This window comes from Mirounga angustirostris, unplaced genomic scaffold (genome assembly GCF_029215605.1).
Source record: "Mirounga angustirostris isolate CCGP_5_RB_7025 unplaced genomic scaffold, mMirAng1.0.hap1 SCAF_6, whole genome shotgun sequence".
NCBI lineage: Eukaryota > Metazoa > Chordata > Mammalia > Carnivora > Phocidae > Mirounga > Mirounga angustirostris.
Window position 1 is genome coordinate 125,475,953 of NW_026991714.1, and position 15,895 is coordinate 125,491,847.

At 41.1% G+C, this 15,895-nt stretch overlaps 1 protein-coding gene across 3 annotated transcripts in view; it reads right to left on the minus strand.

The window, feature by feature from the left end:
- The window catches only part of HPSE2 (heparanase 2 (inactive)), a 655,327-nt gene that overhangs the window by 14,669 nt on the left and 624,763 nt on the right, over positions 1-15,895 (minus strand). For all 3 annotated transcript variants that reach the window (XM_064593549.1, XM_064593548.1, XM_064593547.1), the window contains 2 exons: positions 12,850-12,995; positions 5,755-5,901 (listed from right to left, as the gene is read on the minus strand). In XM_064593549.1, the coding sequence (XP_064449619.1) occupies positions 5,755-5,901; positions 12,850-12,995 (293 nt within the window). The remainder of the gene's footprint in view (positions 1-5,754; positions 5,902-12,849; positions 12,996-15,895) is intronic.

The window sequence follows — 15,895 nt, forward strand, 5'->3', positions numbered from 1 at the left end:
CCCTTCCCTCTCTTCCCCTAACACTCCACATTGAATAGATTTTGAAGGCTACTGATGACGTGGGTTGGCATGAGGAAGATCAAGAGACATTCTGAGCTAAAGCATTCACATTGAACTTCATGTTCAGACGTTTTCCCCTAATTTGTCTACTTGGGATTCTGGCTCTTTATAGTTATGGGACTACAATTCATTTAAAATTTCAGCTACATTAGTTGCCACTGCATGTTAGGCTGCTGAAGGGGAACAAGTCATGTGTGGCACAAAGTAGGATCTCAATAAAAGGTGATGAATGCATGAAGACATGTGAGAAGGCTCACGTGCCAGCATCTTTCCCTCAGAGATGTAACTCCGGGCTTGCGCTCCAGAAGGGAAAGGCGAGCTAGCTAGCAGTACCTCTGTGTATAGGGTCAGAGTATACTAGGCAAAATTGATTTTTATAGTCTTCAAATTAAACCAATTTATAGTCACTGCTGGTATTTAATAATCCTTTTGTCTGAGAAGAGCATAGAGGAAACAGAAGGGAAATCCCCAATTTTGCTGAGAAAAAAAAAGCTTTTATTAAAATTCTATATGATTGGGAAAAAGAATCTTTCTCAGAGAAGAATTTTTAAGAAGGCTCTGAAATTAGGACTTGTGAAGAAAAGTTAATGGAACAGAGGTAAGTTAGCCTAGAGGAGAGAACATTGCTGAGTAACCTGATGTTCTTCACATTCATTCCGTGATCAGCCTATGATGAAATGAAAGCAGACAGTATCGTGATAGGGTTCAGTGATCCGTACTGTATGTTTGTCAGTACGTCATTATAATTTTATATTGCTGGGCTATTGGGGTAGCACAGTGTTGAGGAAAGTGCATTGGATTTGGGGCCAGGAAAATTGGGTCCTAGATACTCTCTAGCTCTATCACATAATAGTTGTGTGACTCTTGAATAAGTCACTTAATGCTCTAAGATTCGGTTTCTCCAACTCTAATGTGTGAGAGAGGCAGGGATTGTTCTACTTTCTTCTTGGTGCTATTCAGAGGGTCAAATGAGATAATGGCTCTTAAAGCTCTCTATTATCTATAAAGTCCCAGCCACAGTGGGCCACAGTGTTCTTATAAAATTAAGTGTTTAGACAGGATTGAAGTTGTGGGCACTCCTTCCCCAGAGGTCTTTAAACCTAGAGCATCTTCTAGTCCATATGGCTTTGCCACAGGCTCTCTAAGGGTAGGGAGAATGAAGCAGATCACTTCAAAATGTTATTCTGCCCCAGGATTCTTAGCAGCTGCTGATTCCCTCAGGTTACTGTGTCAGAATAGAACAGTCAATGTGATGAAGGTTGTTTCCTTCTTTTCTAATTTTTGACAGTTTTCCCTTCAAATGGAATCGAATGAGACACATAGGGCAGGACACTGGGATGTGAGCAAACACCTGCTCTTGGTTTGACTTTTCCCTAAAACATGTTTTTAGTCCTGTTTTTTGATGCAAGTTAACTTCTTTGGCCCAGCTTCATGTTGTTTCCCTGTTTGTTGGAAGATACTGGAGATATTTATGTCTTGGGTAGAACCGATTCCCTAGAGAACAATGCTCATTGATTCATGATCACATCAGGCATTGGGCAGATTCTTTCCTTTGTGGATGATGGAGATGCCACAAAGGTTCTCTTTGACTTATCTAGAATGGGAACTATTATTGTCTTGGGTGTAAATGGTCAGTTTTCCTTCCAGGAAGGTGAGAAACCAGGGAACAGGACAGAGGATGGATTTGCAGACGGAGATTTTCTGGAGAAAACCTAGCCCAATATTACTGCCACGTCCTCTTACAGCACATCCTCTTTGTGTGGCCTTTTAGTGGCCTGAAGAAGCTACTTGGCTGTTGACCACAGACTCCAAAAATGAAGTGGAAGTGGGGGAAGGAGAATGGAAGAGAATAAACGAATTTTAGAGTTCAATGGGAAGCAGAACTCTTTTAGCTCACCCGCCTACTGAGTGAGAAACGTGGGGCCCCTCTGGGTTGGCCATGGCCACTCACTCTCTGAGTAATAGGCTACCTCCTAAAAACCCTGTCCTCAGTCAAGCCAAACAAGCCTTTGGAAAATGAGTTCTTTTTGTGGTAAAATCTTTCTCTTTTAAATTGCACTCCCTGGTTTGCTGTCACTTTAGAGGATCTAGGCTAAATCTATTTTCTTTCACTTCACAGTCCTTGAAGTATCTGAAGAAAGTCTTCACGACTTGCCTTACTTTTCCTCTCTGAATGAAATCTCCCTATTACCTTCAGCCATTCCTTACAGAATATGTATTCTAGACACAGAACCCCGTCCTCTTGTACACATTGCAATTTTCGAAGCTTCCCTTCTCCTATCCTATAGGGTAGATAGGGCACCCACCTTTTGTCTGATTCCAAGAATGGGAACTATTTCTCACTTGGAGAGTTGAGACTCAAGTGGTGGATCTAATGATTGGCTCACTTACTGAAATGACAAACAAGAACCTTCATTTGTGGACTCGGATGCCCAGACTGTGCCTGATTAGTGGCCCTAGGGGGGCTTCATGTGCGATGCCTGACATTCTTGAGCCCCGAGATCTCATGAAGATACCTTTCCAGAGATTTCAAATATACCCAGCCCTGCTAACAACTCCAAGAGAATAAGAATTACCCCCTTGTTCTCAACCAGTCATAAAGGTTTGCTGGCATCTCTCTACTCCTGTAACGCCAGGCCAAAATGTCTAACTGGTGGCTTGAATGGCACACTGACTTGCTCTATCTCCTCTTTCTGGTTCCTCCAGACAAGAGCAATTACAGGTTTCTCAGCTCCCAGAGCTTTCCATCCTCTTCTGAGCTAATATGGCTCCAGGCTGCAGCGAGGAACTAGCAGACACACAGAATTTGGCCCCAGAGGCTTATAAAACAGAGAAGGAGACACCAAAGGCTGAAATCACTTCCTTGCATGTCCTTTCATCCTTTCCTGCACAGTCTGCTTCACCAAAACCATACCCTTCCTGTAAGACCCCCATCTCAGAACCACCGAGGGCTCCTGCACGCATTTGTAGTTATTGAGCAGAGCGCTGGGGGCGCTGAACATATGCACAACAGCCTCTGCTGGGGGCTTACAGTACAAGATGGCGCAACACAGGGTCCAAGCCACGGGGGTCTAGAACGGGAGAGGTGTCACATTACCAGTAGTTTACAGGACAGAAACAGGCTTAGAGAACTAAGTGAAGGGCTCAAAGCTCCACAGTGAAGTAAGGGCAGGATTAGGGCTGGAGTCCAGTTCTCCTGACTTCCAATCCAAAACTCTCTTTAAGATGACATATGTAATGTCATATGTGCCTGTCTGTATTTCTACTTATATACATATGCGTATGCATGGGTGTGTGAAATTTTCACTTGTAGAAAGCTGTATTTCACCCACATGCTCTAATTTGATTCTTACAATCACCCCATCTGACAGGTAAGGGAGCCGAGGTTTGTCCACACGAGTAAATGGAAGCAACTGGATTCATAGGCAGGCCTTCTGATTCTGGCTCCCTCTTCTTCTGAGTGTATAACATTGTTATTTGATCTCAGTGGCCATTACCAAATCCCTCTTCAGGACCCCTGTGGCATGAAATTCCCTTTTTCCCTGTCCCTCTCTGACATTCTCAACAAAACCATAACACAACTTCTCACTGCGATGGTGACAAGGTGAGGTACAAGACAGCATAATTGGAACATACGGCATATGAGTAGCCAGGGGGAGTCATCTCAGTCACTCTGATGGACAGGTATAGGCAGGAGGGGCCAAGGTGTGGCCAGGTTCAAGTGTCAGGGGAATAATCCTGGAGGCAGGGGCATAGAGTGGAGTGAACAGTGTTGGAGGCCCATGCCCTTGGTTGGTGGGGGAACAAACTCATAAAATGATGCTACCCTCTGACTACATCTCCTCCTGTTTCATGGTTTTGCATTTATACCATTTTTATTATAATCTTAACAAGTGTCTTAGCAACACATTATCTTAAAAATCCGAGAAGACTCTGCTTTGGAAGAACATCTTAGAGATGTTAGAAAGAGAGCAATTGTTTCCCTCTTCCTCCCCAGCCAGCTAAAGTCCCAAGTTGAGGAAAAGGAAGGCAATGGGTATTTACTGCACACCTCCTATGTGGCAAGAACTTTACTTGGATTACCTTGTTGACTCCTCTCCTCATGAGATGAAGAAACTAAGACTGTATTATAGAGATTATGTAATTTGCTTAGGGACACACAGCCAGCAAGTGGCCTGTTAGACTAAGGCATTTGGCCGGTTCCTTCCACACAGTACACATGGTCTTCTCAACGTTGGGCAGGCTCAGCTCCTAATCTCTGGCTCCAGAGGACCCTGAACGATCACAGTCACTGCTTGAGGTGTCAGCCCTTCTGCCAGAAATGACTTTGCGGGTCACTAGTGAATGGCAGTGGGAAATTTAAACATACTCATAGGATCCTCAGAGAATCAGACCCAGGATGAGAACTTTAGAGCTGGAAGGGACCCTGCCAAACATAAAGCAACTCTTGAATTTTGCAGGTAAGAACACTGAGGCCAAGGGATTAGGATTGAAGGATCTACTCAGGTCAAACAATTATTTAGTGAAGCTGGGACCAGAACTGGTTCTCCTGCCTAAGATAAAGACCAGGAATTCAGCACACTAGTCATGAATGACTGGTAAATAGAGATGGGATAAAATACTCAAGAGAGTCTCCTAATACAGGTAGGATTGAGGGGAAAGAAAAGTACATGTAGCCAGAGAAAAGAGCCAGTATGTGAACCAAGACTGAAAATACAGATCTAGGGTGGGCTAAAGAGACTCAGTAAGTCACTTCCCAGATTGTGTTTTGTTCCCATTGCACATACAGTTGGAAGCCAAATGCAAGCCACCAAGGTTGCTGTGAAACAGCGAACAATTATAGCGCAAATAGTTGTGGGCAGCTGTGGGAGTGCAAGCCACCTGCTCCAAGTTTACAGCTTTGTTAAACTTGGTAAACATTAAAAATGGAATAGGAATACTCCTAGTCTGTACAGTGTCCCATACCCTTCCTGGGAGGCCTTATTCGGGAGCTGACCAGGCTCTTCTCCCTGTGGCCTAGAGCTGCTTTCTCTTGGTAGAGGTCAGTGTTGTCAACAGTCTCTGGTAAAGACCGAGGGAGGTAGGGAGTATCACAGAATCATATATTTATAGAGTTTGAGGGAGTCACAGAGCCCCCAGAATATAATGTCTCTTCTAATGTTCAGATAAGGAAACTTAAGATCCAAGAGGTTATGTGTCCAAAGTTACAAATTTAGGGGCAGCATAGACTCTTGATCTCTGAACTTTGAACCCTTTGTCCCCATGAGGTTTGTAGATGCTGACAAACGGAGTTATAGCATTACAGAATGTTACAGCTGAAAGGGGCATGGCTCTCAACCCCCAGGGTTTTCGGTTGTCACATGACTAGGCGGTGCTATTGACATTTAGAGGGCAGGGACCCAGGATGCAAATAAGTAGCTTGAAATGAGATCATTCTTCGTAATGAATTGTCTTGCCCAGATACCAAAAATGCCCTTGTTGAGAAATATTTTGTCTACCATTTGACTTTACAGTTGAGGAATCTAAGCCTAGAACCGGGACGGGCTTGACAAGGGTCCCAAAGGGAGTCAGCAGTCCTCTGACTCCATCCCACTGAGCCCCCGAGTGAATTAGCAGCAGGAAAGGGACAGTAGATCCCTCCCTTCCCAGCTCCTGCTGCAATTGCTCTTAAGCTATTTCTTGGTCTGCACTTACTTGGACTTGAGGCCCTCCTGTCCATAGGGCTGCAGCAGATACTGGTGCACGAGCTTATCCCTGAGAGTCCCAGCCAGTTTGATTTTCTTTCTTGATCGGTGCAGGTTGATGATAAAAAGTGTAATGGACCCTCGAACATAGTTGTGGCTGAGATGGAGAGGGAGAAGGGTAAGATGGACATAAAGTTGTCAGTTAGGTGCTGCTAAATAATTTATAGACTGCACCAGACAGGACTGCCCCAGGAAAGGGCACTTATTTTATGATTCTTGGCCACCCCTGACCTTCAAAGACAGGAAGGCCTTGTTATTGTTTGTGGTTTCTTGCAGAGAAGATACCCGTTTCCTACCACACTCCTTTTGTTTTTGTTTAAATGTATCCCAATGATTTTAGAAAACAAAATATCTTTTTCTGAGTGTGAAAATAAAACATGCTGACTGCAGGGGGAAAAAAAGGAAAAATACGGAGAAATACAAAGAAGAAAAAGAAAATTCTCCCATAATCCAAGTATCTTGAGATATGATAAAATTTTGGTAAACATCCTTCCAGTATTTTTTGTTTATTAATTCAATATTAATTCAAATATTTACTGAGTACTTTGACATATACATATATATTTCTCAGTTTTCATCTAATTGAGACCACATTGTTTTTACAGTTCGTGAACATCTTAAACATATTTTCATCTTATTATGTTATTGTATTTTCTTCTACTTACAGAAGAATGCTAAATTCTTTAATTATAGAAATGTAACATAATTTATTTAGTTAACCCCCTACCTTTGGAGACTTACATTTTTTCAAAATTTGCCATAACAAAATTACATAATGCTATTATATAAACTTTTTGCATGTCACCATTATTTCTGATAAAGTCCTGGAAGTTGGACACATTAGGTCTAGGGGAAGGCACATGGCATGATTCCTAACCAAATCTTCTGGTTCATTCCCGGGTGATGCCCTTCCCTGTGGGAAGGTTTTCTGTCCTTGCTGTGTTGAAACCTAGGGATCACACGATTGGTTTTGGCCAATGAAATGTGGGTGGACATGTTAAAATCTCTGTGCAGAAGTTTTAAGAGGCAGCCTGTGTTTTGCCATGACTCTTTTCCCTGTGCCAGAAGACCAACGATGTTCTTGACAGAGGTTACTCTATTGACCTGCATCCTGGCACGAAGATGATTTGGAGCAGAGCTACAGCTGAGCCATGACAGATAAGTAGTGTGCATGAGAAATACACTTTCTTATCGAAAGCCATGGAGATTTGTTGGTCCTCCATGATCACGGCATAACCTTGCCTATCCTGACTGATACACACATTTTGCTAACACTGATGTTAACTGCCTAGAAAGCTTGTACCAGTTTGCTCTCTTCAGCTATCTATAAGAGCACCCATTTCCTCATACCCTTAAGAATAATGGATATTAACCTTTTAAAATACCTTTATCAACCCGAGAGGTGATAGTGGGATTTCGATGTTGTATTAATTTGTATTTTTAAAAAAATTCATGCTGAGATGCAGCATTGTTTTCATTTGCCTGTTTGCCATTTCATCTCTTCTTTTGTAAACTGACTATTCATGTCCTTTGCCCATTTTCTTATTGATTTATAAAAGCTATTTATTAAAGATAGTGATCCTTTGTCTGCATGTATGTTACCAAGTTTCCCCCAGGTTTCTTTGACCAATTCAGTTTGTTTACATTGTATTCTGATGTATAAAAGTTAAAAACTCTTAGGTAGTCAAATTTATTGATCTTTTTTATTTCTGCTTTTGCTGTTTTACCTACACCAAGCTTATAAAACTATTCACATTTTGGAATCCTTTTAAACCAGCACAGGATGTTCAGAAGCCTGGAAGAACTATATGCCTACATGCAAGAGCCTTTCAGCATGTATCAACAAAACTATAATGATTTCCTTCTTTCTTGTAGGAAAAAAGACTTTGTTTCTAAGGGGTCCCCTAGGGCCCCATCTGGATGGGTTAATGAGAGGAAACAGAAGAAATGACCCAGTCCTGCCTTCAAAGGAGGAGTTCAGAGAAACTCTAAGTCAACTTTGCCCAGAGGAAAATATCATTCCTTGCAGAAACAGCATCCCTTAGCCTCTGGGTCACTCACCTCTGCTTCTAAAGGTGTTAATTAAGAGTTGAGTGACTAAGGGCAGGTCAACATGATAACTTGGGTTGTTTTGCTTTTTAATAAAACAGTTGCTAGGACTCATCCTGAAGATTTTGATTCCATTAGTTTGTGATGGGGGCTAGGAATGTGTGTGTGTGTGTGTGTGTGTGTAAATCTTTCTAGGATATTTGGTAGATGAGTTGGGTTTGGAAACCACTTGCCTAGAGCAATCCATTAGGGTTAGGAGAATTCCCAAAGTATATTCCATTGACTGTGTGTCCGATAATTTTTCTTGCATCTGTAGGGCACATTATTATGTTCAAAGGCTTTCTGAATGCCTGCATTGATATTCTGATAAATTATTATATGACTTTTCTCTCTGGTTCCTCCTCCTCTGGTCCTTCTTAATCTTCTGAAGCATGTGAAGTAGTTTTTGGAGACAGCTGAGTTAGGTCAGAAGAGAATGTCCATTTACTGAGCAGACTTGTGTCACCAGAGCTCGGAAGAAAGATGCCGCTAGCCTGTGTCAGCATTTACTGTCAGTAAAAGAACACCAACTATATTCCATTGGTGGGCTTTAAGCTTTGCTTTGCTGAGGAAATTGAGCAAAACACCATTAACTACAGGTACTCTGGGCTTCAGTGTGAGCAAAAGTAAGCATGCATGGGTACCAATTTTGCCAGACTGTGGTAAACTCTTTTGCTAACTCCCATCAGATAACCTTCTCAAAGGCGAGCAGTGGAGGGGGGAGAGCCTCGTGCAGTTTTCCCTCTGCAGAGCTGGGGCAGAACTAGCCCTGGGAGACTGCAGAGGAGAAGGGTAGGATGTGGGGAAGTGGTGGGTGGGAGGGAGACCTGAAATCACAGCACTGCTGCAGGGAAAGCTGTCTTTTCAAGCTGCTTGGCAATGGTCTGATTTCCACTTACATAGTTCCCCTGGGGGAGAAAAACCGGTACTGAAAGCCAGCTCAGAGACCCATGTGCAGAGGCTCTCACAGAATTCATGGAGCCTCCTCAGGTAGGAACTGGCATTGAAGACTGCCTCAGCCGTCCCTTCTCCTGCTTGGCTGAGGGGCAAGGATATTAAGCAGAGGTCGTTTGGCTGCAAAGATACATTCTTGGCTTGGGAGTGTAGGCACCAACCTGAAAGCACTGTGTCGAAGATCCAGATTTCTGAAGAATATATATTCTCTGCCCACAAAAAAATAATCTTGGAGGAGTATCTGTTGCCTAAGAAGATGGGGTCTGACTGAAAGCATGGCTAACAGGCAATCACTCATCTTCTGATGTCAAGTCCAGGTGGATTTTGGTTCTCTTAGCAAATGTCCCTTTCTGTCTGGTAAAACATCTATCTTACTCCATGTCTCACTCATGGTGAGACTTCTTCCCCAGTAGAGAATCCATGCATCTGGAGTTCATCTTTCTGGCTGTTCTTTTGCTGCCTGACATCTTCTCTGTGATGCCATGGGGGTAGGAGGAAGTGAGTCAGGGAACAGAGGCTCCAAGTGGAGTATCCTCGATGTAAGAGGTGGGGGACATCATATGGAGAGATGCGTCTTGACTTCCAGATAAAAAAACAGTCACTGTTCTAGAAATGTCTCCAGTGAAGCTGGGAGACAAGGAAAGGGAATAGAAGACGGTGCTTTGGAATCCATGGTCATTTCCAGTGAAAGTCCATGTGTTTGAGAACTGGGTTGGTCCATTGTCCCCAAATCTAACTCAAAGTTTTTGGGTTCGGTAAAAGTCAGGCCATGTTTTGCCAAACATTTTTTCCCCTAATTTCAAAGCCCCTGTGTATTTTAAGGGAAATTTAATCCACATGTTTCTGATTCATTTACACTTAACTCATCAAAATATTGTTTTGTAAGAGTCATTTGATGTCCAAGAAGCCTCAGGAACCTTTTTTATGAGCCTTTAAAAGGATTTCTTCTAAAAAACAGGAAGTCATGTTTTGCCAATAATAAACAAACTTGAACCCCAAAAGGCTCAATTTTGCTTCAATATCCACCAGGTTCCAGTTGGTTCTGAACTTGGCTAAGGACCTCAGCTCGTCCCTAGAAACATACATTATTTCAGCAGGATAGTTTATAAAGACAAAGTTTCCCAGTCAAAACATATTTGTTCTCTGAACAAGAAGATCTGAGGTGAGAACTGCCATGCTGACGGGCTCCTGACTTGTTGACTCTAGAACAGAAGGCAGCAGAGCACCTGCTGGTGTTGGTTTGCATTTCGAACTTTTGATCCTAAATCAATCATAAAACACAACACTCTCCTAGGTCAGAAACAAACCGCAATGTAAGAGAGTGCCATGAAAGGCAGCGAGGTATTCAAATAGAGGTTGCATAACTGCCAAGGAGATTGTAAAAGAAAATTCTGTTGTATTGGACATTGGGCCAAAAGATCTCTAAGGGTTCTTCCCAAGTGTAAAAATCTTTGCATTATTAATGTTGTTATTATTTGCATATAGGGGTGATACCATAAAGCTTTTGGAATTCGGTATGATAATATAAGTGCAGATATCTGGCAAGATGCTTGGCACACAGCAAGTGCTCAGTATACACTGGAGTGCAGGAGTTGTTTCAATAGACAGTCTCTCTGGGTTGTTCTACTGGTAAGTTTATACTTTCTCACCCAATCCCTGCTTTGACCAAGGATATATATTTTCAGAGTATTGGTCAAGAGTGAACAGTGTGAAGCCAACATGCCCACTCTGGGACATTTCTGTGACCTTGAGCTTGTTGACCATGAATAAACTAAGTGAATCAGTAGTGCTTCCTCATGGCTGTTGTGAATCATGAGGGGGCGCAGACAGGGCACACAGCTTCCCAGGGAGAAGGAGAAGAGACACTTGTCCTATCTTTGTGCCTACCTATTTGGGGCACCTGACACCCACAGACATGGAGGAGACCGGCATTCCCAGCCAGCTCAGTGCATCTGTTGTGGGCTTACTTTTTTAATAGGAACAAAAAGACCTTCCCCTCTGTTATTATCATTATGGCCATATGTGCAAGAGATCAGTCAAGTCTCGTCTTCCTTTTTTAATGGGGAAGAGGGGTGCTTCTAACAGAAGCACAGTGGCACCGTTTCCCTAGAGAGGTTCTGAAGTGAATTCCCACAGAAAGCAGAGAGCTGGTGATTAGAGAGCATATTAAATCCAGATGATTTTGGTTAACTTGTTTGAGCTCTCCTGCTAGGGAATGGTAGAATTCTTAGCCATTCTACCACACCACCTCCTTCTGGATGATTGCTGAGATCAAAGGGGAAGAGAGTGAGAGCTGTAAATCATCCGTGAGGTCTTGATGTCCTATTTCTGCATTCATTCATCCATCCATCCATCCATCCAACATTTGCTGAGATCTTCATGCCAGTCACCATATTAGATACCAAGAATACAAAAATGAATGAGACACTGGCCCTGAGTTCATGGTATGTTCAGAATATTAGTGACAACTCCCCACAAGCATGTCAAAGAATGTGAGGATGAGCAATGGGATGAGACTATGTGAGGAGCCCTCTGTGAGGACACCCAAATCCTGCTAAGCCCATGGCTACTGACATTTTCCCCCTGGTTCCTCAGACCGATAGTATAAAGGGCACAACTGATGTGCTTCCCAACAGAGACAAAAGGTGCCAAGGATAATATTTCTTTCTTGAAGCTGGGGGTCCTCCTTTTGAGTGGTTACCTCAGGGCCAGGGTGGAGACAAGGAGTACAATGTATCCTTGTGTGGTGATCAGATAACTCCAGCCAAAGCCATAAAGCAGTCACTCTCTGTCAGGTATTGGATTGAGCTTCCTGTTGAGCAAAAGGGACGTTGAAAGCCTCTGGCCTCGGCCCAAACCAGCCTCCTCTCATCCACAATAGGCACTTGTATCTACAGACAAGACAACTGGCCCCTGGCCCCACTATATTCAGAGTGATTCTTTGAAAAATCTTATCATGATAAATTAATTGACTTGGCTCCTCTCTCATCAAGGAAGGGGAAGGAGCGTCTGTTGTAACCTGACCACTGGAGCTCTTTGTGCTATCCATTGCCCATGATCAGCCCCTGATAGGCCCACCGGAATGAAGGTCTGGCTGGAGGCACTGGCTTCCTCCTCCTCTCCTCCACCTGCACTAAGAGAAAGAGTTCTTTTTCAGAGCTGCCTACTCTGCTCCTTAAACAGGAAGTGATGTAAGAAAGCCGTATTTGGTCAGATGGGTTTGGCTTTAGGCTCAGTTTTCAATTTTTACCTTCTGATCTTCATGTTTTAAAATTTTATCTGCCTCACCTTATTTACTTAATGATAATTATTTTTCCTGTTTATTTACAGACAACTTCAATGACAACCAGTGCTTCGGATCAAAAAGAGAAGGATAACCACGCATTACCACACTGATTGTTCTGAGTTCAGCCCTGTAAAAAAGGAAGCCTAGATTTTATTTAACCTCATAAGATTTAAAATAGCTGGAAAGATTTCTGAAATTCTGAAAATGTTTCTAAAGCTGGCGTGACTACCTTTGGGCTTTCCAGCTTGGGACACACAGGTCTAGGGCTAGGTTTCTAGTGGGAGAGCTCTCCAGCATACACCTTAGAAATGTAGACTTATTTCCTCAAGCTCAGCTGCTGGATCATAGGAACAAATTTTATATCTCTAGCTTGGTTCAAGGGTAGGTACACACAAAAGCTTCATGGGCATTACATCAACTGGCACAGAGAAAATGCTCAATAAAAGTTTGTTGGATGAAGAAGTAAATGAACAAATGGCATGTGTTTTTATGAACTTTTTGTGCATCAATCCTCTGAGAGTGAGAAAACGGTTTCACTTGGAGAAAAAGCTATTTATCAGAGGTCCTTTGAAACCTGCAAAGAGCAGGTATAATGATTCCAGAAGCAGTTTACAGTCAGTCTTAACAAGGGTCCCAAATGGTATGGAATTCTAGGAGGGGCCTGAAGCCTGAAGCCCCTTGGGAGTGGCTTCCTCTGACATCTCTCTGAAGACTTACTTGTGGTGGTTTGTGCAGTGTGCATAAATCCTTAGTTTGTCCCGGATCACTCGGCCTGGCCGTGGCTTCCGTTGGAGCCCAGCCACATGCACAGCCAAGACTTTGGGGCCGATCAGGCGCTTGTAAAGGAGAGAGAGCCAGTAGTCCTGAGAAGAATAGAGAGGTGGAAAGTCAGAGAAAGAAGCATGTTGAGTATCTTGAGTAAACATACCAACACACAGGCCAGAAACCATTTCTTACCAGGGGTACAGTGAATCATGACTAAAGAGACCCTAATCCTGTAAGCCTGTCAACACAATCCGGTGCTCACCTTGGGTTGATAATGAAATGGGCACAGTCTAAAGTGGCCTTTTCAACTGACCAAATAGGGAAATTTAAGTAGGGTGGACTCAGACAGGCACGCAATACAAATGAATCAAAGTTTTTCACATATGAAATAATAACCTATCAGGGCCTTACATCTTTGACTTTCTTTTCCTATGACTTTCCTTTCATACTGGTTTATGACTTGTGTTTAACTGTAGAATAGAAGATTTCCAATCTTTAGCATTGTCATCAATATAAGAATCCAATGTCATCCTCCAAATATTGTCACTAAAGACTATTAGTGTGATGGGAGGGGGATGAAGGTCCTCCAGGCAAGAGACCAGGGTCCTGAATTCCATAGTCAGAAACACAAACAGAAGAATGTTTGCAAACCATGGTGCTACTTCTTGGTCATCCTCAATAATTCTAAAATAAAAAGAATAATTCTAAACTAAAAGAATGTGATGCTTTTAACCATTCTGGCATCCATTTGTAACTGATTAATAAATATTCAATCTGTGACCCACACATGTATTTGAACTTACAAAAGCCTATTCACTGCCATCTTAATTTCTATGGTATTTGCTATTATCATATTTTATTTTTATACTTGATACAAGATATATTATGTATCTGTTTTGCATTTGTTCTTATATCCAGTTATGGGGTAATGACTTCAGTGTTTATAATTCTCCATGTAAAAAGGGGCTTCCTAATTTGTTTGGGGGCTTCCTCCCTCCCCCCAATTCTGGAATTCCATAATCATGCCGTTCAGTGTGAGCATGCTACTCAAGGTCTTAAAGACATCATGCATGTTTTCTCAGCCTTCATCTTTCCAGGCAGAAACCTTTTAATGATCTTCTTTTTTTTCCCCTTGTGTGGTCATCTATAACATCAGCTGCTTAAAAATGTCTGTTGAATGGCATAAATCAGAACAGTCTCAAAGCCCCTTTGCCAGCCGAATAGCTCTAAATCTGCCTTGAGTAGTGAGCTCTAAGCCTTGCCCAGCCACCTACCTTAATTAACTCTAAGTGTCCTCAGAATGGCTGTTAAATATGGTCTCCTAATATTTAAAATGCCAAATATTTTATCATCGTCAATCATATAAATGAAAAAAATCTCGGTTCAATTTGCTCTTATTTGATGACACTTTCTCTATTTTTGATTTGAAGTAAACTTGGTGAAGTGATTATCACAGTCATTCCTGTTTCCAATGGGATATCCACCTTTTTCTTATTAATTTGTAATACATCTTTTAATATTATTGGTAAGAATCTTTGGAATATATATTGAACAAATATATTCCATCCAAGTCTGTAGTGTACTTGTTATCAACATTTATGATTTTTTGACATGGAGAATTTTTAAAAAAATTATAGGAAAATATATCCTTTTTTTCCTTTTGATTTCTTTCACTTCTTTTATTCTTAGAAAGTCCTTCCTCACACAAAGATCAGGTCAATCTTCACTGATATTTCTTCTAGTTCTTTTTATATAATCATTTAAAAGTGTAACTTCTTAATTCATTGAAAACTATTTAGCTATATGGTACTAATTATTTTCTAAATTATTCTACAACTAGTTGTAGCATCATACAGTTGATAACCTATTCTTAAACATATCTTTATCACATACCAAGTTTTATACATGTATGTAAAAACATATAAATATATACAATATATAACATTATAATATGTAATATAACATATTGTATATTATCAGTTTTACATCACTTTCTTTATTGTAGTTTACATTTTAATATCTAGAGATTCAAGTTCATTTCATTTATAATTTTTCCTTCTTTGTTCAAACTTTCTTTAATTAGTCATATCCATTTATTTTTCCAAATGAACTTTGAAATCATGTTTTTGTCGTGTTTGTTGTTGCAGAGAAATTTGAGGCTAGTGTGAATTTTATTCTGTTTGGTTAGCCTGTTTATTTTCTATTTTTTGTATTCTGCCAGAATGCTTATAGAAGTCATGTTTTATCCTTGATATTTGAAGTTTTATCAGAAATGTGTCAATGTGGGTTTCTGCATTAATTTGCTGATATTTGGGGAGTACTTTTGATCGGAAAGACTAAGGTCTTTTTTTAAGGTGAGAATTTTCTTTAAATATAGCTTTGACTTCTTTTTCTTTCTGTTTGCTCCACTCATTGTTTCAGGAGTCTGGTTGTGAGCCCTCCATCCTGGGGCTTGCACATCTATCATCTCCTTTCTCATCACTTTTCAATCTTTTTGTTTTCCCTCTGCAACAGGACATCTCAAGTTTGTCCTCTACATTTCCTCCAGGATCATTTCTGTCATTTGCTAAGTCCAATGAGTATTTTAATTGTTATTACAATTTTCCTTTCCTTGTAATCTTGTCTCATTTAGCTTACCTGATTGCCTGGCACTCATTTAAAAATTGTTTTCCATTTTACGTGTACTATGTATATGTTTTCCATATATATATATGACAAATATTTATAACAAATTTTCATGTATATATAACTTACATGAGAGTTCTGAAGCATATGAGAACCAGCCACCCACCTGAAAAGCTATCTTAACACCACATGGCAGCATCTAGTTATGTGATTCTTCCCTTTCCCATTTTTGTGTTTTCCATTCCCTTGCTCTGTATTTTAGTTTTATCCATACATTTGTTCCTAAGAAATATATTATTAATTTGTTAGCTTTATAAAAGTGGTATCATGCTGAATGTAATTTTCTGTGAGTCATTTTTTTCACTTAACATTA